Source organism: Rhinopithecus bieti, unplaced genomic scaffold (assembly GCF_001698545.2).
Source record: "Rhinopithecus bieti isolate Rb0 unplaced genomic scaffold, ASM169854v2 scaffold_2254, whole genome shotgun sequence".
Classification (NCBI taxonomy): domain Eukaryota; kingdom Metazoa; phylum Chordata; class Mammalia; order Primates; family Cercopithecidae; genus Rhinopithecus; species Rhinopithecus bieti.
In genome coordinates, this window is record NW_016803982.1 from 335561 (window position 1) to 358453 (window position 22893).

General features: G+C 40.1%; 1 protein-coding gene across 16 annotated transcripts in view; it reads right to left on the reverse strand.

The window, feature by feature from the left end:
• BIVM (basic, immunoglobulin-like variable motif containing) overlaps positions 1-22893 on the reverse strand; it is a 76706-nt gene that overhangs the window by 26624 nt on the left and 27189 nt on the right. For 13 of the 16 annotated variants that reach the window (XM_017861396.1, XM_017861428.1, XM_017861385.1 and 10 more), the window contains 4 exons: positions 18108-18240; positions 15194-15280; positions 11049-11145; positions 8514-10223 (listed from right to left, as the gene is read on the reverse strand). In XM_017861396.1, the coding sequence (XP_017716885.1) occupies positions 9930-10223; positions 11049-11145; positions 15194-15280; positions 18108-18240 (611 nt within the window). In that variant the 3' untranslated portion in view covers positions 8514-9929. Of the gene's footprint in view, positions 1-3702; positions 4244-8513; positions 10224-11048; positions 11146-15193; positions 15281-18107; positions 18241-22893 lie in introns of those variants that run through there. The other 3 variants (XM_017861444.1, XM_017861451.1, XM_017861344.1) reach the window with 3 other exon arrangements.

A 22893-nucleotide genomic window follows, 5' to 3' on the forward strand; every position in this document is an offset into this window, starting at 1 on the left:
ACTGCAGGCCCCCGCCACCATGCCCGGCTAATTTTTTGTGTTTTTAGTAGAGACGGGGTTTCACCGTGTTAGCCAGGATAGTCTCGATCTCCTGACCTTGAGATACGCCCGTCTCAGCCTCCCAAAGTGCTGGGATTACAGGCGTGAGCCACCGCGCCCGGCCTGCAGGTAAATTTCTAACACAGGGAAAGAACATTGAAGGAATCCCATCAAGTTATTTCTGTTTTTATTATGTGGCAGCAATTTTTCTATGCACTGGCATATCCAATGCACTGAACAAAACACAGTATTGGCCCTATGGAGTTTATCATCTAGCAGGGAAAACACCAAGCCTGTGTGCTCCATGGCTTGCCCAGGCAATTTGTGCACTGCACTCGCTTTCACAGGGACTCTTATACACAATAAAAATCTGCTATTAAATAAGTTGAACAGTTTAGTATTGAAATGAATGTACACTGCCTAACTTTTACTAACATAAAAAAAAAATGTAGGCTCATCAACAATTAACTTACAAAACACTGTAACAAAACACCTAGTGGACAGTAAGTTAATGCTATGCTTATTTCCATAATATTTAGTAATACCATGGGCCAGGCATATCCAAGACCCTAGGGATATGCACCAAACAATTCAGCCATGAACAAAACGGAGACGGTCCCTATCTCCAGGAAGCCAGTGCAGCAGGACAAAAGGAATGGCAGGAGGTGATACAGCCACCGGGAAGTTTCTAGAACGTGATTTAAGGATTAACTTTGATGAATATGTGAAGAACAGATTATTAGGAAACCAGTTCTAAAATGAGTTAAAATAGCCCAAGCTAATGCAGAGAGTAGTGGTGGAGACCATGAGAAGAGGTCGGATAAAAGACACATCTCAGAAGTAGAACTTGGTGTTGATGTACAACTGTCTGGTTAACTAGATCGATGTTTCTGCTTGCTACACGTACAGTCTGGAAAAGCCATGGAGCTCGCTATTGCATAGGACTAAATTAGGTTCTACTTGGCCCACTACTTTAAACTTTAACTTAAGTGAGGAAATCTAGTTTCAGATCAGTGACTCTCATCCCTGCTATCCATTAGAATGGATATGAAGCTTCTGAAACATATGGATTATTAAACCCCATGGGCCTAAAATTTTAAATCATAGATACAGAGGTAGGTCTTCTTTTATTTTTTATTTTTCAATTAACTACAAGTAGTGCCAACACTCAGCTAGGGTTGAGAATTTTGTCTTGAATTCTTAGAGATGAAATATGTAAAATTAGATGATCTGAAAATATTCACATAAATTATTAGACAAGAAATATGAAAAATGAGACAATCTGAAAATATTTGTATGATTTGACTTGTCTAATTATAAACTTCAGTAAGTTTATAAACGCAAAATTAAATTCCCGCAGACAGAAAAGTTAAAATCTGCAGCAAAGCCAAAAATCACTTTAGGTATAAGACCCAAAGACCAATAGCATTTTAATACAAAAAATAAGTTTCTTTAGTTCTTTAGTTAGGTGACTTAAAATGTAATTAATCCCCATTACTATACATAGCCTAAAGAGAATGTAATAACTTGCTAATACATTTAAATGCATCTTAGAAACATTAAAATCTAAGAGACAAAAGTTTAACTGGTAATTCTGCATTATTTGACACAGACATTTAGACTGTATAAATAAGACACTAAGCTATATAGACGGTTTAAAGACCAAACAATTTATTATAGGGATACAAGAGTAAATTTTGAAACTAGTATAATCATAGGTAAGTTTGTCATTAACAAACAATACAATAAAATCTAAATAATTTCAGGTGTCTTAATTCCCGTGAAAACGAAAATAAAGCAAAATCAATTGTAGAACAAGTAATCAGATATTCTCCTTTGACATAAATGAGGTTATTATAAATATATGAGGTTGTCATTATGACTAGAATGTCTTTCACAGTCCTCTTTATTTATTAAGAGACAGGCATGAACACGGCTCACTGCAGCCTTGACTTCCTGGGCCCAAGCAATCTTCCTGCCTCAGGCGTCCGTGTAGCTGGGACCACAGGTGCAGGTCACCATGTCCAGCTAATTTTTTGACTGCATGTAGAGACAGGGGTTCACAATGTTGCCCAGGCTTGTCTTGAACCCCTGGGCTCAAATGATCCTCCTGCCTTGACCTCCCAAAGTGCTGGGATGACAGGCGTGAGCCACTGAGCCTGGCCACAGTCCTCTTTAGTAAGTCTTCACAAGGGCTGCTACATAAAATGATCTAAATCTTTGCTGAAGTTTTAAGGGTTCTTGTCACTGAAAACCAACTTTTACCCTTTATTTCTGAGAAAATCTTTAGACTGCAACGATATAGAGGAACCGCTTGAGGGCAGCAACAGGGCATGTGCTCTAAAAAAAAAAAAAACCCTTTGGCTATCCCCAATTCAAAGTACCCTGCATAAAACTTTTAAGCCAAAATCAATTACAGATGTATTCAAAGATTATCCATTTCCAAAAAATGATAACAATCTCATTATATTTTAAAACTTATCAATGTCGTTTTATTTATAAGTTGTGTACCCACTGAAGAATTAGGGCTCCGCAGTCAGGGACTTCTTTGCTGAACGCCCACACACTCTTGCACTCCATTTCCGGTCCCCAATCCCCCCCGCAATCATTTACAGGAATCTTTCCACAAACCCACGAGCCCCTAGACTCATAGATCCCCATTTAGGAAATTGGTGTAAGGTATCACCAGATTCTGAGCCAGAATAGACACTCAAAAGAAAAAAAAAAAGACTACGTAACAAAGATCAAAATTTCAAAAACAGTATCACGTTTTGCTAATGAAAAAAGAATTTAATCCCAATGACAAACAAAACCAGCCAAACATGTACAAAACAACAGTCCTTAAAAGTCAATTTAAAAAAAATGGTAAAACACCTGTCCACACTACCCTTCCTCTTAGGAACATAAATGGGGCAAGACTCAAGCAAAACTGATGGTCGAAATCTACTCTTCTCTCCATACTGACCTCCCGGACGGGATAATAACTTTAAGATTTACTGTATTAATCGCGCTAAACTTCTCCCATTTAGGTAATTTATTTATTCCTCATTCCAATCCTGTGTGTAGATACTATCACCACCTCCACTTTGCAGATGAGAGAATTAAAGCAGAGAGGAACATAAAGCACTGCCACAAAGAGACAAACCAGGATGCACAGGCCGCTAAGACTGCAAAGCTGGGGAAAGCAGACAGGGCGGCCCTCCTCATCACCCGATTCCGCACTCAACCTACCACGGATCAAAAATATTTGCAGTGGAAAAAAAATAAATAAATAAAACATAGCAATAAAAACTACAAAAAATTTTAAAATACAGTATAACAACTATTTACAGATCACTTACATTGCATTCGGTATTACAAGTAATCTAGAAGCGATTTAAAAGATTACGGGAGGCAGTGCATAGTTTACATGCAAATACCACGCCATTATATAAGGGACTTGACGGAACTTGAACATCGCGGTATGGGGAGGGGGGGCTGGAACCAAAGCCCCGGGGATACCGAGGTACGACTGTACTTAGAAACCCTAGTGACAGAGATTCTATAGCGACCCTGACCCAAGACCATCATCCTGCAGATGCCACTCTGTCCCCAAGGCAGAGCCCCGAGAGGAATCCAGCCCGAATCCCTGCATCCCAAGTCCCAACGCGGCGTTAAGGATACCAACAGCCAGGATCTTCCCTTCCAGTGCCTCGGGGCTGACCTGACGCCCAGAGCACTCCAGCAGCTTCCAGAGCCCCTGGACCCCCATGAGGCGGCTGAGTCCTCAGAGCGGACCCAACAACTTCTACTCTAATTCTTCTACGACGGGCTGTACCGCCGCCTAGGACCCTGGGAGGAAGCCCTCCCTGCTCCTACACAGGAAAGATGACAAATAATACAGAAGCCACGATTTTCCAGGGGGGGAAAGCACTAACGGGAGCGCATTACAGGGGAGAGACTCCGGCTGCAACACGTCCCAGCGGCTGTCACCGCCTCCCGGAAGAAAGATAGGTCCAGAGAATGGCCGTTGGTGGGGAAGGGCAGGGCGTCGCTTCGCCCAACGCTTAGGCCCAAACGTCTGCGCCTCTAATGGAAGACCGGGGTGAGAGGGCCACGCAGGCGACGGAAACGGCCAGAAGATGTCCCTGCGACACCGTTCGCCTTTGCTGGTGGGTCCGCAAACCCACGAAGAATGGACCCGCTCGGCTTCCGTCTAATACGACGCGCAGGACGGAAGTCCTGCCTCCGTACCTGACGTATATTTTCTGCGCTTGCAGCACTCCGGAAGTGAGAGGTTTAGCTCCACTGTTGATTTCTTGTTGGTGAGTTGCTACCGCCAGGCTGGCATTCTGAAAGCGTTAAGCATTAAAACAATGTGCAAAAGCACCTTCTTGGTGGGGTAACGGGTTTTTGTTTTTTTGAGACAAGGTCTCACGCTGTCGGTCATACTGGAGTGCAGCGTCGCGTTCTTAGCTCACTGCAGCTTGGAACTCTTGCTGCCCTACCTCAAGCGATTCTCCCATCTCAACCTCTCAAGTAGCTGGGACCGCAGGCGCGCACCACTATGCTAGGCGAATTATTTTTGTAGAAATGAGGTCTCCCTGTGTTGCCCAGGCTGTGAGGTGACGATTTTCTACGCGCTTTTTTAGTATCGGTTTTTCACCTTTGCGCCGCCAGTTGTGAAGACACTTAACCCTAAATGTTGTTTTACACGTGAAGAGACAACCGAAAGGTGGATGCCTTCTTGGTTTTGTACTATTTATTTGTATGCTAGCACGTAGTAACCAAAGAGTAATAGAATGTAAAGCCTGTGAAAATGTTGGGGTCCCAACATTACTGAGCAAAAGGAAAAAGTCAAGCTGGGAACTGCTCAGGGCAAAACCTGCCTCCCATTCTAGTCAGACATCCCTCTGCTAACAGATAGATGCATATTCTGATTACCTCCTTTGGAAAGGCTTATCAGAAACTCGGTATGCAACCATTTGTCTCTCATCTACCTGTGACCTGGAAGCCCTTCCTGCTTCGGAGTTGTCCCCACCTTTCTGGAAGGAACCAGTGTACTTACGTATATTGATTGATGTCTCCTGCCTCCCTAAAATGTATAAAACCAAGCTGTGCCCCAACCACCTTGGGCACATGTCATCTGGACTTCCTGAGGCTGTGTCACAGGTGTACTTCCTTAACGTTGGCAAAATAAACTTTCTAAATTAATTGAGACCTGTCTCAAATTTTGGGGGTTCACAAGCCTTAATCCTTGACATATAGTTTAGTTTTCTTCAGCATCTAAAATTTATAATGCCACGGCTTGTAGATCAGAAATAACTAGAAATCAATTAACAGAGTAACCCCAGGAAAAGCCACAGCTCTGGAACCCTCAGGCCAAGATTCAAATCCCCCCATCGTGCCTCCCTATGATGTTACTAAAGTCACAATTTTCCAGAATTTGTGTCCCCATCAGCAATCAGGGCATAAAAGCGACCTTGCAGACTTCAGGTAAGGATTCAAGGTGTTACATACAATGCACTTAGCACTAGTAACTACTCAATAAATGACAGTATTAGCATCCATATTTGTTCAAATTTGAACTAAATTTAAACTCAGTGAAAAGGCTGATTTAAGGGAGCAGGCAATTTTTTTAAGACTTCTTTATAACAGAAGCATATGGGAAATTGATTATTTATTTATTTATTTTAATTTTTTTGACAGGGTGTCACTCTGTCGCCCAGGATGGAGTGCAGTAGTGCAATCTCAGCTTACTACAACTTCCACCTCTCTGGCTCAAGTGATGCTTCTGCCTCGGCCTCCCAAGTAGTTGTGATTACAGGCCCCCACCACCACGCCCTGATTTTTTTTTCTTTTTTTAAGACAGGATCTTGCTTTGTTGCCCAAACTGGTCTCAAACTCCTGGTCTCAAACAATCCTCCTGCCTCAGTCTCCCAAAGTGCTGGAGTTACAGACATGAGCCACCATGCTCTGTGGAGAAATCCATTTTTAACAAAACCATTTCTATGCCCAGCAAGATGGTTCACAGTGGCCATGTTTGGTTGACCTAGTCACAACTGATTTTCTACAGGAATAATCCTGACAAAGTGTTTTTTGCATTTCCTTCATATGTAAAGTAATCCCCAGAAACTGTTCCCAGTTGTTATTTTACTGAGAGTAATATAATTGCCTATTCAGTATTTGTCTCTTCCCCATGGTAGACTGTAAACTTAGTGAAATGAAGAACGATTTTGTTGACTTACATCCCCCACTCCTGGCACTTAGCAGTTCTGTAAATATTGCCTAAATGACCTCTTAAGCCTCTAGTCTAAAGCTCTCCAGTGCACCTTGCAGTCTGTTGAAAGAATCTGCTTGGAGGTTAGGCTGATAATTCATTCAGATCTCATCTGAGACATACGTTGCATTGTGTTATGGTCTGAATTGTGTCCTCCAAAATTCATTTGTTGAAGCCTGAGTACCTCAGAATGTGACTATCTGAACACATGGCATTTAAAAATGATTACATTGAAATGAGGCCATTAGGATAGGCCCTAAATCCAATCTGACTGGTGTCGTTGTAGGAAGAGGAAATTGGTCCACATGGAGAGAGTCCAGGGATGACAGGCACAGAGGAAAGGCCATGTGAGGACACAGTGAGAAGGCAGCCCTCTCCAGGTGAAGGAGACAGGCCTCAGAAGAAACCAAACCTGCCTGGTCCTGGACTTCTAGTTTCCAGAACCGTGAGAAAATAAAGTTCTGTTGTTTAAGCCACCCTGTCTGTGGTGTTTTGTTATGGTAGCCCTGAGAAACTAAGACACTGTGATCCTAGGCAAGTTTCTTCACCAATGAAAGCCTCAGTTTCTGCCAGTAAAATGGGAATGCCGCCAACATCTTGTTGTTGTTGTTGAGCTATTTAAGAATTGACCTGATAATGGTGTATAATTTAGTTGGGTGAATCGCTGGTACAGGAGGGGTGGGAGTGTTATAGGTAAAGCTGAGATGCAGAATATGATAGATCCTAGAGGAGCTGCCTGAGCCCCTCCAGTCTGGGAGAAGACAAGTTGGGAATTATTGTAGCTGCTGCACCAACTTGGCCTAATGATGGCACACAATTCTTTAACAATAATAGTAGGAGGGAAAGGAACTGCGCAGAATTTGATCTAAATAAACTTTTATTTTTTTCTGCCCATGAGTTGGATAAAAACAAATAGCCAACATAGGTATTTGAGTATTATAAGTACTTTTAAAACCAAAGCAAAGGCTGGGCACGGTGGCTCATGCCTGTAATCCCAGCACTTTGTGAGGCCGAGGCAGGCGGATTACTTGAGGCCGGGAGCTCAAGACCAGCCTGGCCAACATGGTGAAACCTGGTCTCTACTAAAAATACAAAAATTAGCCAGGCATGGTGGTGCATGCCTGTAATCCCAGCTATTCAGGAGGCTGAGGCAGGAGAACCACTTGAACCCGGGAGGCAGAGGCTGCAGAGAGCACCACTGCACTCCAGCCTTGGCAACAAAGTGAGACTCCATCTCAAAAAAATAAAGCAACATTCTTGAATATGAAATATTCTTTAGAAGAAACAGCAACTAAGAGGTGTATATTAGATTTAAAAGGAATTAGCTCCTTAAGATGCTGTCTAAAGGGCTCTCTCTAAAGACTCTGAATAGTAAAATTCACATCTTTTGGAATGATAATAGCAAACTCTTAAATAGCACTTCCTATCTACAAAGCACTGTTCTAAACACTACATGTATTAGCTTGTTCTTCAAAATCATTTATAAAGTAGATACTATTACCCCCACTTTACTAATGAGGAAATAGGCACAGAAAAATAATTAACCTTAACTTGCCTATATCACTACAGGTGATATAGCTTGTAAGTGCAGAGCCAGTATTTGAACGTTCATTTTATCTATGGGGATTCCTCAGAGCTGACCAATAAGTCAAATATGATGGGAATTTTACTAATCTTCTAAGACAAGTATGCAGTAACTCTTGCTTACAGCTTCTACGGGAAAAATAATCTCACTAAACTCAAACCTCATTGTGCTCCTAATAACTGGAAAGCCAAACTTAGAACACATCAAGACTTTTATAAAAACTGATTATGGTCAATAGTTTGAATAACTCATCCTCTTTTTCTAGGTGTCACCGTATCCTTTAATTTCTTATTTTATTTTGCATTTTTCTCCTTTCCTCTTGGTTCTTCCTACCTACCTCTTCTCTGAAATATTCAGTTGAACTGTATGAAATTGCTGATATTCAACCATTTTTGATCTACAAAGATGACAACTTCATTTGGTTCAAACTAATACAAGAATCAAATTGTCTATTTCCTATTAAATTAGAAATCTAAAATTATAGTCATAATGCATATTGTTTCATTAATAATAAAAGACTCAAGATGGTTTCTTATGATGTACCAGTTGAGCAGAATTGACAAATTATCATGTACTTCAAAGACATAATGGTACTTTCTACCTAAAACAAAGGTTTAAAAACATTCATACAATTAAAAGTAGAAAACAAAACTTTATTTGATGAAAACTTTTTAAAAGTTCCAGTATGAAGTAACAAAATCAACAACCTACAAATCTCTTTCAGTTCTTTGCATTTCAAGCAAAATATTCTCTTCAGAAAAATGACCATTTCATAATATATATCCCCTTCTGTAGGCTAGGCATGTATGAGTGAACAAATGGATATAAAATTCAAGAAAAAATGAAAATATTTTAAAATAAAATCTGAACCTTTTCCTTGAGGTGTATTGCGATATGGTTACCAACATATTCAGCACCTTGTAATCACCAAGTTACTGATTTGAGTCCTGGAACAAGACCCTAAAATTAAAGAACAAGAGATCCTAGTCATTTGTGAGTCACAGATTGGCAGCAGAAGAAAAACTGACAGCAGCTAGAGGAGCTCAAATACATGAAATTCACACTTCTGAAATATTTAATACTCACTTCAAACAGCTAATTGTCTATATGATTTTTAAAAAAGGAAACAGCTCAGAGTCTGGAATATGGGTAGTTGTCCTCTGAGTGACTTGGGCATTTCTTACGCATCTTCAGTACTGTTATCAACATATGACTCCATATTGAGAGAGCAATCAAATATCAGGAGATCTCATGTCACAGATAACCCTGGGTGCCAATTGTTCTTTTACTTTATCCCTAAGGCAAACGTCATCTAGACTTACAAAAGTCTTTCAAGACCTAAGGTTCTTGTCAATATTTGATTATTACAAACCACATCAAGAAAGTCAAAAAATTGGAATCAATGCACTAAGTCATCCATTTTCACCAAAAGAAAGGATCAGTTTCTTGAGTCTTTTCTCTTTTGCCTCTTAGTCAGAATCCTAAGAACATAACCAGGAAACAAATGAGGCAAGCAAGATCCTGCTATAAATCAAAGAAGTACTAGACTCATGAAATAATTTTAAGCGCATGTCAACCATGAGTGAAAACTAGAAATTGATGGCCCCAATTTCTTTAAGGGCAGATGGTACTTTACATCTTGGTCTTGAGAGTAAAACTATCTGTAACAAATATCTAGAGATTCGAGTCATTAAAAAAGTCACTTCATGCTTAAGTATTTCAAATCTTGATGCTATTAAGTGAATTTGTGTTTGACTTATTTAGACAACAATTGTAATTTTATTGAATTTTGTGAAATTTTCTGTCCAGATTATTTATATACTCTTAACTTGAAAGGACAATAATCTGTGCTTATCTGCTTATATATCTGAAATCACCCATCATAGTCATGTACAAGCTTAGTATCTGGAGAACTACAAGGTTATTTTTTATACCACAAGATCTGCTCCTATTTAATGTAGGCTTACTAAAATCTTCTACTGTCTTTATACAGTCCTCTATATAGCAGTTTCATATATAATGCCAGCTGTTCAGTACCAAGCACAGTCAATCATTCCCATCGTAATCACTGTAACCCTGGTAACCACTGTTCCTTCTCTCATGGATACTAGACATCTTTTTCCATGCCGACTCCTGATGGAAACTAGCACTGAAAGACCGGCCCAGACGCCCATGCTGCTTCTTGGAAATATTGTCTTCACTCTCAGATTTGGAAATTCCCTGGGCATGTGTTGGAGGTTGTGATTCTTGTCTAATGGTTCCAAATGGAAAGTTCCAAAGGCCAAATCTTTGCCAGTTAAGTCTCTGGAATGCTATGATGCAATGCAAATTTCCCCCAACCTGAGAAGAAAAAAAAATTGGGTGAAGAAAATAAAGGGAAATTAATTGTACTAATTTGTCCCTATGAACTCCCTTGTTTCTTTTTTACTTCACCTGCCTCAAAATGGTACTTTCCTTCCAGGCATCATCAGAGCACCTTATCCTGCACCTTTTCTGATAGCTGCCTTTACAAAATATAACAATGCCCACCGGAGCCAAAACACCTTCCTCCCCGTGCCTCTCTACTACTTACTCGCAACACATACTAGAGAACTTCCCCATCTGCCTAATTCAAACACCAAGATCATTCCTCTTCCTCTCTCCTATTCTTCATATAGTTTTATGAGTAAGATTATATCAATGGGATATCATTTCCTGAGAGCCTCCCTCAAAGCCTTGTTTGTACACATGACTCTGCCACAAGGCCACAGTTAATCTGGCCCAAGCTGGGCTAAGACTATGGAACTGAACCCAAGACAGCTCAGTCTCAGTCTAGACTGTTCATCTGAAAAAGATATATAAGTTGAAAGATGATGATCATAAGAAGAAAGTAATCAGACAAAAGGAGAGCTAAGAACAATATATAGCCCCCAAAAGAGTGAAGCAGACTACCAATTACTTGGCCCTTGCTATCATTCCAATACCTGCTACCATCTACCATTCCTTTATGACTCCAGGTTATACCCCTTGCCCTAGGGTTTTAAAGACAGCCCTGTGTCCTTAAAATAATTTTCACTCCTCTATGAAATACAGGTGTCTGTTATTTACAACCTAAAGAGTGCTAAGTAAAGCAGTGCATTTTGGTCAGCTGGGAAATGCCTTCAAACACAATGGTGTTCTTCTTACCTTCTTTGTTTTTCTATACTGCAGTCCCCTCTCTAAGTGCCGGATATCCAGGTATTCTGGATTTTGAGTGTTTAGATCAGTAACAATATCTGCCCATCTATAGTTAAGAAGAAAGGATAAAGCACAATTTTCTTTAGGTCCAAAGTATCATTGCAATGGAATTTTTCATGAGCAAGTTGCTGCAATATTATCACAGCAATAACTGGCAGTAATTCTCTTATCTCAACATTGTTTCATCTACTAAACTAATAACTTCTAGTTTTATGACAATTCTGTTTATCCAACCATTGCCAAGGTTCTCAGTATACAATTGGTTACTCTTCCGACAGAATAAATAAATACCAACATATTAGATGACATCCTGCAGGCTAAAGCAGCAACATGCTATATTTCCTTTTCAATTACAGTCAAGTCCACTTTTAAAATAATGTAAAGTTAATATGTCTCTATTAGCAGACAACACAACTGTGCAGAAAATCCAAGGGAATTACAAAACAACTACTAGAACTAATAGGATTTGGTAAAGATGTAAGATTCAAGGTCTACATAGGTAAATCAATTGTAATTTTGTATTCAACCAGCAAATAATAAGGAAATGAAATTTTTTAAAAATCAATTTACAATAGCATCAAAAGTGTAACGCACTGAGGAAAACTTTTATTGCAATATCTTTTGTTTTACTTCAATTGTTTTGGCAGTACAGCTGGGTTTTGGTTACACGAGTAAGTTCTTTGGTAGTGATTTCTGAGATTTTAGTGCACCCGTCACCCAGGCAGTGTACACTGTATCCAATATGTAGTCTTTTATCCCTCACCCCCCTCCCAGACTTCCCTCGGGAGTCCCCAAAGTCCATTATATCATTCTTACGCCTTTGCATCCTCAGAGCTTAGCTCCCACTTAAAGTGAGAACATATGATATTTGGTTTTCCATTCCTGAGTTACTTCACTTAGAATTAATGGCCTCCAGCTCCATCCAAGTTGTTGCAAAAGACATCATTTCATTTCTTTTTATGGCTGAGTAGTATTCCGTGGTATATACATACCACATTTTCTGTATCCACTCATTGGTTGATGGGCACTTAGGTTGATTCTCCATCTTTGCAATTGAGAATTGTGTCACTATAAACATGTGTGCCTGTGTCTTTTTCATATGACTTATTTTCCTTTGGGTAGATACTCAGTAGTGGGATTGCTGGATCAAATGGTAGAGCTACTTTTAGTTCTTTAAGGAATCTCCATACTGTTTGCAATAATGATTGTACTAATTTACATTCCCACCAGCAGCGTAAAAGAACACATTGAGAAAAAATGTTTAACAAAAGACATAAAACTCCACACTGAAAAATTTTTTTTTAAAAGTTAAAATTAAAGTTCTAATTAAGTAAAGATACAGTCCATGTTGTTACAATGTCAATTCTCCTAAAACTAAACTATTAATTCTTTCGTTATTTATGAGACAGGGTCTCACCTTGTCACTTAGGGAGGAGTGCAGTGGTGCAATCTCAGCTCACTGCAGCCTCGACCTCCCAGGCTCAGTTCATCCTCCCACCTCAGCCTCCCGAGTAGCTGAGACTACAGGCACATGCCACCATGCCTGGCTAATTTTTGTAGTTTTAGTAGAGATGGGGTTTCACCATATTGCCAAGGCTGGTCTCGAAATCCTGAGCTGAAGTGATCCTCCCACCTAAGTATTGGGATTACAGGCGTGAGCCACCGCACCCAGCCGAAATTATGAATTCTATAGATTCTATCCTCATCAAAATCTTAACAGGCTTTTGAGCAAAAAGACAAATCCTAAAATTTTTATGGAAAAGCCAGGGTCCTAGAAGAGCCAAAACAATCTTTAAGAAAAAGAAAAATTCAGAAAATTCGTGCTATCTAATTTCAGGATTTAGTATAAACAATTCAGAGTCTGGCATCAGTAAAAGGACAGACAGGTTAGTAGGACAGAGTCCAGAAACAGCTCACACATACAGTTTTCAGCAGAGGCACAAAGAATTAAATGAGGAAAGGAAAATCTTTGTAAACAAATGGTGCTAGAATAACTGGATAAACACTGGGGGAAAAAATCAGAGTTGAGCTCTACCACATACCACACACAAAAGGTAATTAAGGCCAGGCATGGTGGCTCACATCTGTAATCCTGGCCCTTTGGGAGGCCAAGGAGGCAGGATCACTTGAGTCCAGGAGTTTTAAACCAGCCTGGGCAACACAGCAAGACTCCATCTCTACAAAAAATTTTTAAATTAGTAGGGCATGGGGGCACACATCTGTGGTCTCAGCTACTCAGGAGGCTGAGGTGGGAGGATCACTTGAACCCAGGAGGTCGAGGCTTTAGTGAGCCATGATCATACCACTGTATTCTGGCCTGGGTGATAGAGACCCTGTCTCAAAATAATAAAGAAATGGATCAGAAATCTAAACATAAAATCTATAAAGCTTCTAGAAAAAAACAGGAAAGCATCTTTGAGGTCGTGGGGTAGGCAAAAATTTCTTATTAGGCACAAAACACATAAAAGAACAAAATTGATAAAATAAATTTAATTAAAATTAATTAGAATTAGAACTTCTGTTCATCAGAAGGTTTACAACCACTTTGGAGAATTTTCTCACAGTTTCTTAAATATACATCTATACTATGAATCAGCAATTCTAGTCCTAGGTATCTTCCAGGAGAACAAAACATATGTCCTCTAAAAGACTTGAACAACAAAAGTGACTTATCCATACAAAGGAAATGATTTGGCCATATAAAGGAATGAAGTTCTAATCCATGCTGAAACATGGATGACACTGAAAACACTGTATTAAGTGAAAGAAGCCAGGTACGAAATGCTACATACGAAATGTCAAGAACAGGCAAATCCCAGCCAGGTGCAGTGGCTCACGCCTGTAATCTCAACACTTTGGGAGGCTGAGGCGAGGGGATCACTTGAGGTTAGTAGTTTGAGACCAGCCTGGCCAACATGGCAAAACCCCGTCTCTACGAAAAATACAAAAATTAGCTGGGCATGATAGCAGGCGCCTGTAATCCCAGCTACTCAGGAAGCTAAGGTAGGAGAATCTCTTGAACCTGGGAGGTGAAGGTTCGGTGAGCTGACATCACACCACTGCGCTCCAACCTAAGCAACAGAAAGAGACTCTGTCTCAAAAAAAAAACCAACCAAACAAACAAAAAAGAATAGGCAACTTCCTAGAGACAGAAAGTAGATCAGTGGTTGCCAAGGCTCAGGGAATGCGGAGTGACTGCCAAGGGGTATGGGATTTCTCTGGAGTGATGAAGATTTTCTGCAATTAGATAGTGGTGATTGGTGCAGAACCCTGTAACTATAATAAAATCTATGGAATTGTACATGTTTTCCCTTTTCTTGAGGCAGGATCTCATTCTGTCACCCAGACGAGAGTGCAGTGGTATGATCACAGCTTACTGCAGCCTCAATCTCCTAGGCTCAAGCAATCTTCTTGCCTCTTTTTTTTTTTTGGTTGTGACATGGTCTCACTATGTTGCCCGGGTTGGTCTCGAACTCCTGGGCTCAAGCGATCCTCCCACCTCAGTCTCCCAAAGTGCTGGGATTACAGGCATGAGCCACTGCGCATGGTGGGTGCGGTGAACTTTATGGTATGTGAATTATATTTCACTAAAATTTTTATATAATTTGTTTCAAGGCTTGTACATGAATGTTCCTAACAGCTTCGTTCACAAGAGACGAAACCTCAAAGCAATTCAAATGCCCATCAACAGGAAAATGGAAAACAAATTGCAGCATGCTTATGCAACAGAATACTACTCAGCAATAAAAAAAAAATAAACTCCTGATACACGTGACACAATGGAGGAATCTCAAATATGTTACTTAAGATATTGACGCAAAAATAATATTGTATGATTCTGTTTACATGGAATTCAAGAAGAGGCAGAGCAAATCTGTGGTGACAGAAATCAGAAGAGGGGCTTTCTATGGAAATTGATAGGAGTAGAGAGTGAGGGTATTTTCCATGGCAATGAAAGTGTACCATATCCTATTTGGGTGGTGATTATACAGGTGCATTCGTTTATCAAACTAATTATATACAACTAAGATCTGTGCATTTCACTGTCTCTAAATGTTACCCCAATTAAAGAAAATAAAGGGAAGTCAACATACTTTTTACAGTGAATGGCAGGATGTTTTCTACTTGATTCTCCAATTAAGATCCAATATTCAACTTCCTGTGGTGAGAGAGGTCCCCTGCTAAACATAAAATACATTCGCAGTAAGTTTAATACTTACTCCCTTGAGTATATTGCTTCAACTATATATTAATAAAAGGCATACTAGAGTGTACTCAAACACGGCATTCATTCATCAAGAACAGACATTAGAGCTTAGGTGAGGGTAAATTTCTATAGGCCATTAAAGAGAACTCACAAATTAAATTTCAGCCTTAATCCTCTATTCAAAAATCTAGGGCTATAAAATGTTTTAATAGACCACCTCTAAAATTCTAGGAGGAAAAAAAAAATCCTGGAATGCTACCTGCATTTTCCACTACTCTTCTCCTTTCACTATGAATTCAAGACATCTCAAAAGGCAGCCTAAAAATAAAACCCTAAAGCAATGGAGTCTCTAAACACACTGATTTCCTAAGCCCATCCCTGGACATTCTAATTCGAATAGGTCTGGAGTACAGCCTGGGGATTTGTATAGTTTTTAAAAAAAAATCTCACATGATTCTTAGGTAAAGACAAGTGAGGAACTCTCTTTTAAAGGGTACAAAGTCGGTTTAAAACCATGATTTATATTTGATAAATGTCTGAAATAAGGTGAAGATGCAGGATGAAATAATAAAAGAAACACACAGTATACCTCACTTACAAGAAACTCCACCTCCAGAAAGATGAATAAAGCATTTCAGCATTTGGAGAGAACAAGAGAGTTCCCTCTTGCTCCTCATTCACAAAACACAACTTCCAGCTTCCCGGTTCTCCCAGGTCATTCCAACCTGTCTCAGAATCCCTCTCTTCCCTAAACCTGAGGGGCCTTTGAGTGGGGCTCCAAGGTCACATGGCCTCCAACCCCAAATAACCCATCCTGGCTGGGTGTGGTGGCTCACGCCTATAATCCGAGCACTTTGGGAGACTGAGGTGGTCAGATCACTGGAGCCCAGGAGTTCAAGACCAGTCTGGGCAACATGGTGAAACCCTGAAACCCTGTCTCCAAAAGAAAATAGAAAAATTGGCCAGGTGTGGTGGTGTGTACCTGTAGTTCCAGCTACTCAGGAGGCTGAGGTGGGAGGACCACTTAAGCCCAGGAGGTTGAGGGTGCAGTGAGCTATGATCTCACCACTGCACTCCAATCTGGGCAACAGAGCAAGGACTTGTCTCAAAAAAAAAAAAAAAGAACCCATCCTGTTCCCATGACCAAGCCAATCCCTTTGCTCAAAGTATTCATGGCTCGTGTTTTCACCAATTCCTTTTTTTTTTTTTACAGAAAGGGTCTCGCTGTGTTGCCCAGGCTGGAGTACAGTGGCATGATCTCAGCTCAAGTGATCCTCCCACCTTAGCCTCCCAAGTAGCTGGGACTATAGGTGCGCACCAACAAACTCAGCTAATTTTTGTATTTTTTGTAGAGACAGGGTCTCACTATGTTGCCCAGGCTGGTCTTGAACTCCTGGGTGCAAGCAATCTGCCTGCCTCGGCCTCCCAAAATGCTGGGATTACACCACTGTACCCCACCCACCAATTCTTAACAAGACACTTCTCCCTTGGATTTGAACCATCCTGGTATTATCTCAACCCATCATAAGGAAAAGTGGCTAAGCAAGAAAAAAACCATTAAAACTCAGTCACCTTCTCTTTCTTAGGGATCATCTCTTCCAAAAAGATGGAAGTTTACCAGTAAAGTTATATAGTTAATAAAACAGAAACTCTGGATTAGGCAAAAAAGAAAGATAACCATGAAGGTCATGTAGTTTCTGACACTGGAAATAAACATTGGCTCAGAGCTTCCTTGCAATCAGGACAAAGGGGGAACCCAGATAAATTCCATGTTCTTCACTTTAAGAAAAGAAGATGCTTTTTAATTTACTCAGTTGTGACAATCTTCTTGACACTAGATTCTGCAATACATTGTACATGTGGGACACTGGATGAGGCACTAAGACATAGTCTGTAAAATCCTTTGCAACTGTTTTATAATAAATGTAAAAATTACTTTTCAGGAAGAGTGTGGTGGCTCACACCTGTAATCCCAGCACTTTGGGAGGCCCAGGCAGGAGGACCACTTGAGGCCAGGAGTTTGAGACCAGCCTGCACAATACGGCAAGACCTTGTCTCTATACAAAACACAAATTAATAAATTTAATGAGCTGGGCATGGTGGTGCATGCCTGTAGTCCCAGCTACTCAGGAGGCTGAGGCAGGAGGATCGCTTGAGGCCAGGAGTTTGAGGCTGCAGTGAGCTATGATTATACCACTGCACTGCAGCCTGGATGACAGAGTGAGACCCCGTCTCTAAGGGAAAAACAAGTGACTTTTCAAATGACTTTTTCCTATAATGACTGAACAACAGTATCTGAATGGATATTTTCAACAGCACAATTAACTAAATGCAATTCTACAGAAGAATAAGTCATAATGCTTAAAGAAAGAATAGTCTAACTTGATGTCAGGAAAGCAGATCACCAAGCCTTCCAATTTCAGAGACTTCTAATAATTTTAATTTTTTTTTTTTTTTTTTTTTTTTTTAGACGGAGTCTCACTCTGTTGCCCAGGCTGGAGTGCAGTGGCACGATCTCGGCTCACTGCAAGCTTTGCCTCCCGGGTTCATGCCATTCTCCTACCTCAGCCTCCCAAGTAGCTGGGACTACAGGCACCCGCCACCACGCCTGGCTAAATTTTTTTTGTATTTCTAGTAGAGACGAGGTTTCACTGTCTTAGCCAGGATGGTCTTGATCTCCTGACCTCGTGATCCGCCCACCTCGGCCTCCCAAAGTGCTGGGATTACAGGCGACAGCCACAGTGCCTGGCTATTTTTAAATATTTCTTAAAATGCACTTTCTAAAACATGTCAATGCTTACCTGAATGCTTTATTAGCTTTAACAGGGGTTGCTTCGAAGCCAATTGGACAAAAATAATGATTTTGGCAATGATAGATATAAGCCAGCGATTCATCTTTCAATCCACGGGTTAACTTCGACAGGGCCCCTGAAGCTATTAAAAACAAACAAACTGAAAGCCCATAAAGCACTGTCCACGCTTTACACACAGGACTGGTTAAGGGCTTAAGGACAGAAAACACATTACTTGGAACACACTGACACTGCTGGGGAAAAACAAGAGGCTATTGATAGGTACAAAAAATGTTAATAAATGTATTCTGTTTTACTCTTTAAACTGAAATTTAGATAAGCTCATTAGCAAACTAAAGAACTAAAATATGTCCTTGCTTACCAAAACCTTCTAATAACACACATAGTTGTCTATGAAATTTAATGTGTCTAAAGCCTAATACCTAGTGTATTCAGCAATGGTTTCAGCTTTTCTGGTTGTACACAGCTATCACTTAAAATTCTGAACAAGCATGCCCAATATCAGCACATGCATTTGTAAAGTATATACATATACCACTGTACTAATATGGCTTTATAAAAGATATACAAAAAGTTGGAATTTAAAATTAGGTTAAAATATAGAGGTTCTAATATATATGCAGTACGCCCATCCCAACTTAAAAGACTACTGATGTATATGAATAAAAATAAACTCCAGGTAATAAACAAGTTCTAAAAATGCAAACTTCTCCTACTAATGAGACAGCCAAGTAAAAAGGGCTGGGAGGATGGGGTTGGGCCTCGGGAAGTGCCCGCTGTTTGCAGTGGGGAAGAGCCTAGCCTCTCCTGTCCCTGTGTGGTAACCTGGGATTCAATCTGTGAGATGAGGGCCTGTTAGCAGGAACCCTTCTCGCTTTGCTGAGGTTTTTCCTTTTCACCCAATAAATTCTGTTCCCCCTCACCCTTCAAAGTATTTGCGAGCCTAATCTTTCCTTGTTGTGTGATAAGAACCCCGTTTTTTCTACAACACTAACACACACTTTAATCTTTACACAAAACTTATGGAGGCTAGAGGAGTAGCCTTCAAAAGCCAAGTGACAAAGATAACATCTCTACAGAGACAGGCTGGTAGTACCACCACACCCTCTTATATCCACTCTTCCTTGGACATTTGCCATAACTATAATAGTGGTCAATTTCAAAAGTATTACCATAAGAAATGACTTTTTACCAGCACTTAGTACTCAAAGCCATTAACTGAGGTTTCATTAACTTGCATCTCCCAGAAGAAGCTAAATTATTTATTCATAAACAGCCCATTAAAACTAGAAATCCTAAAAATAGATGAAGCAGATGAAAGCTTCCAAGTCACAGTTTCAATGATTGACTTTCTGGCCACTGAAATAGCTGAAGACTACTAAGAACAGCAGGTCCACGGCTGTAGCAGAGAGCCAAGGAGTGATGCACAGTCCCTCAAGTCTATTAGTAGGGAAGATGGAACAAGTAACTTTTATATAAAGTGGAATAAGATAGTGCCACAAAAGGGGTATAGAATTCAAAAGAGAAAGAGCACATCAGGTTTGAGGAGTCAAGAAGAAGTAGCATTCAAGATGAAACTTAATGAAGTGTCAGGATTTCAACAATCTAGACAGAGGAAAGAGCATTAGGAGAAAACAAAACCACTGGGGAAGAAGGAATGTACTCAGCCCATGATCTAGTTTATAGAATAAAGGGTATGATGGTATAGAGAAGCCTACTGTGGGACAACCCAACAATTTCAGGCCAAAATCAGAAAAAGATCACCCTCTGAAATAAAAGATAGTAAATACAGCATTTTAAAATTTATTTATTTATTTATTTTATTTTATTTTATTTTTTTTGAGACAGGGTCTTGCTCTGTCGCCAGGCTGGAGTGCAGTGGCGTGATCTCAGCTCACTGTAAACTCTACCTCCCGGGTTCAAATGATCCTCATGCCTCAGCCTCCCAAGTAATTGGGATTCCAGGCACTCACCACCATGCCCAGCTAATTTCTGTATTTTTAGTAGAGACAGGGTTTCACTATGTTGACCAGGCTGGTCTGAAATTCCCAACATCAAGTGTTCCACCTCTCTCAGCCTCCCCAAGTGTTGGGATTACAGGCGTGAGCCACTGTGCCAAGCCAGTAAATACAGCATTTAATACATTAAGGTAGTCGTCCAAGAAAGTAATTCTGTGTATGAGAAGACACAAATGTATTACTGAGGGAAGCTAAATTCAGAATGAAGTTGAGTCTGTACTTCAGTATATCTTTAAAATCTGAAACTGAAGCAACAAAGCAACCACCACCAAATGCAGACCCATGATCTGCACGGCACAGAGAAAGGAGAGCAAAACTACAGGAATTCACCAGCCTGCTGCATGGAGAAGAGCAGGTATCCTGAGCAGCCAACAAGAGAATTCCGGTCCCTTTGAGATTATGTTTCTTACTTCAAGTTACTCCATTAACATTCTGACATTCTGAGTTTGCTTGGTATGAGCTTGTCCTGTAGACCCTGATCATCTATAGAGGAATGCTAGATAACTCCAGAAGAACTTACTAGAGTATATTTTTACATCTACAAAGACAAGAATAGCTTCTGAAACTCTGATAGGTAATCCAGCAACCTAACATTAGTCTGCAAGGTCCTTATTCCCCTTTAAAAAAAAAAAATGCCCAGGCTGGAGTGCATGGCACAATCTCAGCTCACTGCAACCTCCACCTCCCGGGTTCAAGCAATTCTCGTGCCTCAGCCTCCCAAGTAGCTGGGATTATAGGTGCATACCACCATGCCCAGGTAATTTTTTGTATTCTTAGTAGAGACAGGATTTCACTATGTTGGCCAGGATGGTCTCAAACTCCTGGCCTCAAATAATCCACCCACCTCGGCCTCCCAATCTCCTGGGATTACAGGCATAAGCCACCATGCGAGCCTCCCCTGACATCTTTTAAATATAACCGGTACATGGAGGACAACAGGGGAAGACCAATCTGTGTCAGCTTGGAATGACACTAAGCAGTTTATGCTGTAAGCAAGCACCAGACAGCTCCTAAAGAGGAAAGAGGTATACTAGCACTGCATGTTCAAGAGATTTATGATTTGTGTCTAATATGAATTGGAGAAAATCAGTACATGAGGAAAACAGAATACTAATGCATTGTCCACCTGAGATGTACTGAGGTGCTGCAGTAAGCTGGTAGCAACAATCATGGCAAAGGGATATGTGAGTTATATAGGAATGAGGCCAAAGATGAGTATTCTCTGTTAAGCAAAAGTTATGAACTGCAATACCTCCTAGAAAAAAACTAATACATGAACATAAATACAATTTTCAAGCTAGCTGATTTAAAAAAAATGAATCTGGACTTGCCTGGCACAAATGTTGGTGGCTAAGTGAACCCATACTTTGAAGTTATCTGAACAGAGACCTAATGTTGGCAACTCCTAGAATAACTTTTCATTGTGGCTAGTGACATCTCTGAAAAAAAATACTCATATTAACAGCTAAGTCTTATCAAAAGCCCCGGACTTCGCTTTTATTCCATTAGTATGCTTAATTTACAGTTACTGAGAGCCCATTGGAAATAAGCACCGGGGAGTCCCTGAATCACAGCAGCGTGGTCCCCAGAAAAACGTAAAGCCCATTGTGAAAAATAGGCCTAGCGGTCCTTAAAAAACAATTTAAGCACAGAGAGAAGATCCATTTAAAAGTGTTTTTAAACAAACAGCGCTACTGACAACGGTTTTCACCAGTGAACATCCCAGAAAGAAAGGAGAAAGCCTATCTCTGCAACTCTTTCTTCCGCAATGGGAAAGAACAGAAGAGATGTCTGCGCTTTACACATGAACCACCCTACCCCCTGAATACCATCAGAATTCATAGGGTAACATGTGATGTCGTGGGCATCATATCTAGAATGTAAGGGCTACAAAGAACAGTCCCTATGGTCAAGGAGCTGGACACTCACATTAAACAGGTGAAACATATAAAACATAGCACATAGCAAATGGAAAATGATGGGTGTGAATAATCATTTAGAGGAATCCAGGGCTAAGGTAGTCAAGGAACATATCAGAGATGAAGCAGGGCTTAATTGGCTCCCCCAATTAGCAAAGGTAAAGACAAAAATAATCCAGGAGTAGGCAGATTAATTATGTTTCCAGAAATGCACACAGAAAAGCAGTAAGAAGTCAAATATTCTGAAAAAAAAAATGAAAGTAGGAATAAAATTTGAAAATATATTAAAACCTACTCAAAGAAATTACAGTAACCACCTCAACCTCCTAACAAAATGAAAGAAAAAAAGTTAAGGAAAATAGGTAGTTTATCCCATTCCTCAATGAAAAAGTGTGAATATATGCTGAAAGAAATTTAAACACATAGATTAAAAAAAAAAAAAAGTCACTGGGACCCAATGCTACACACCCTGATTATTAAGGGAACTGGTTAACACGTGCACCAAATCATTACATTTAAATAAGTCACAAAGAACTTGGGAGGTACCAGACTATTGGAAAATAAAATAAATAAAGTACAGATATTCAAAAGATCTACAAATGAGAATTTCTAGCAAGATTATAGTATAAAATCTGAAAGTTGGACAGGACAGTTGATCAAAAAGCTTTTAAAATTCCAGAATAGTGGTTCCTAAGTCAACTCTCTCCATGGCCCTTTTAGTGTTTTATTTCATTCCATTAATTTAAAAATTATATATCCTTACTTTGGGAATCTGATTAAATTTATATGGCTGATGTGTCCTCGATACCCAGAGTTTCTTTGATAGATTTTGTCTCT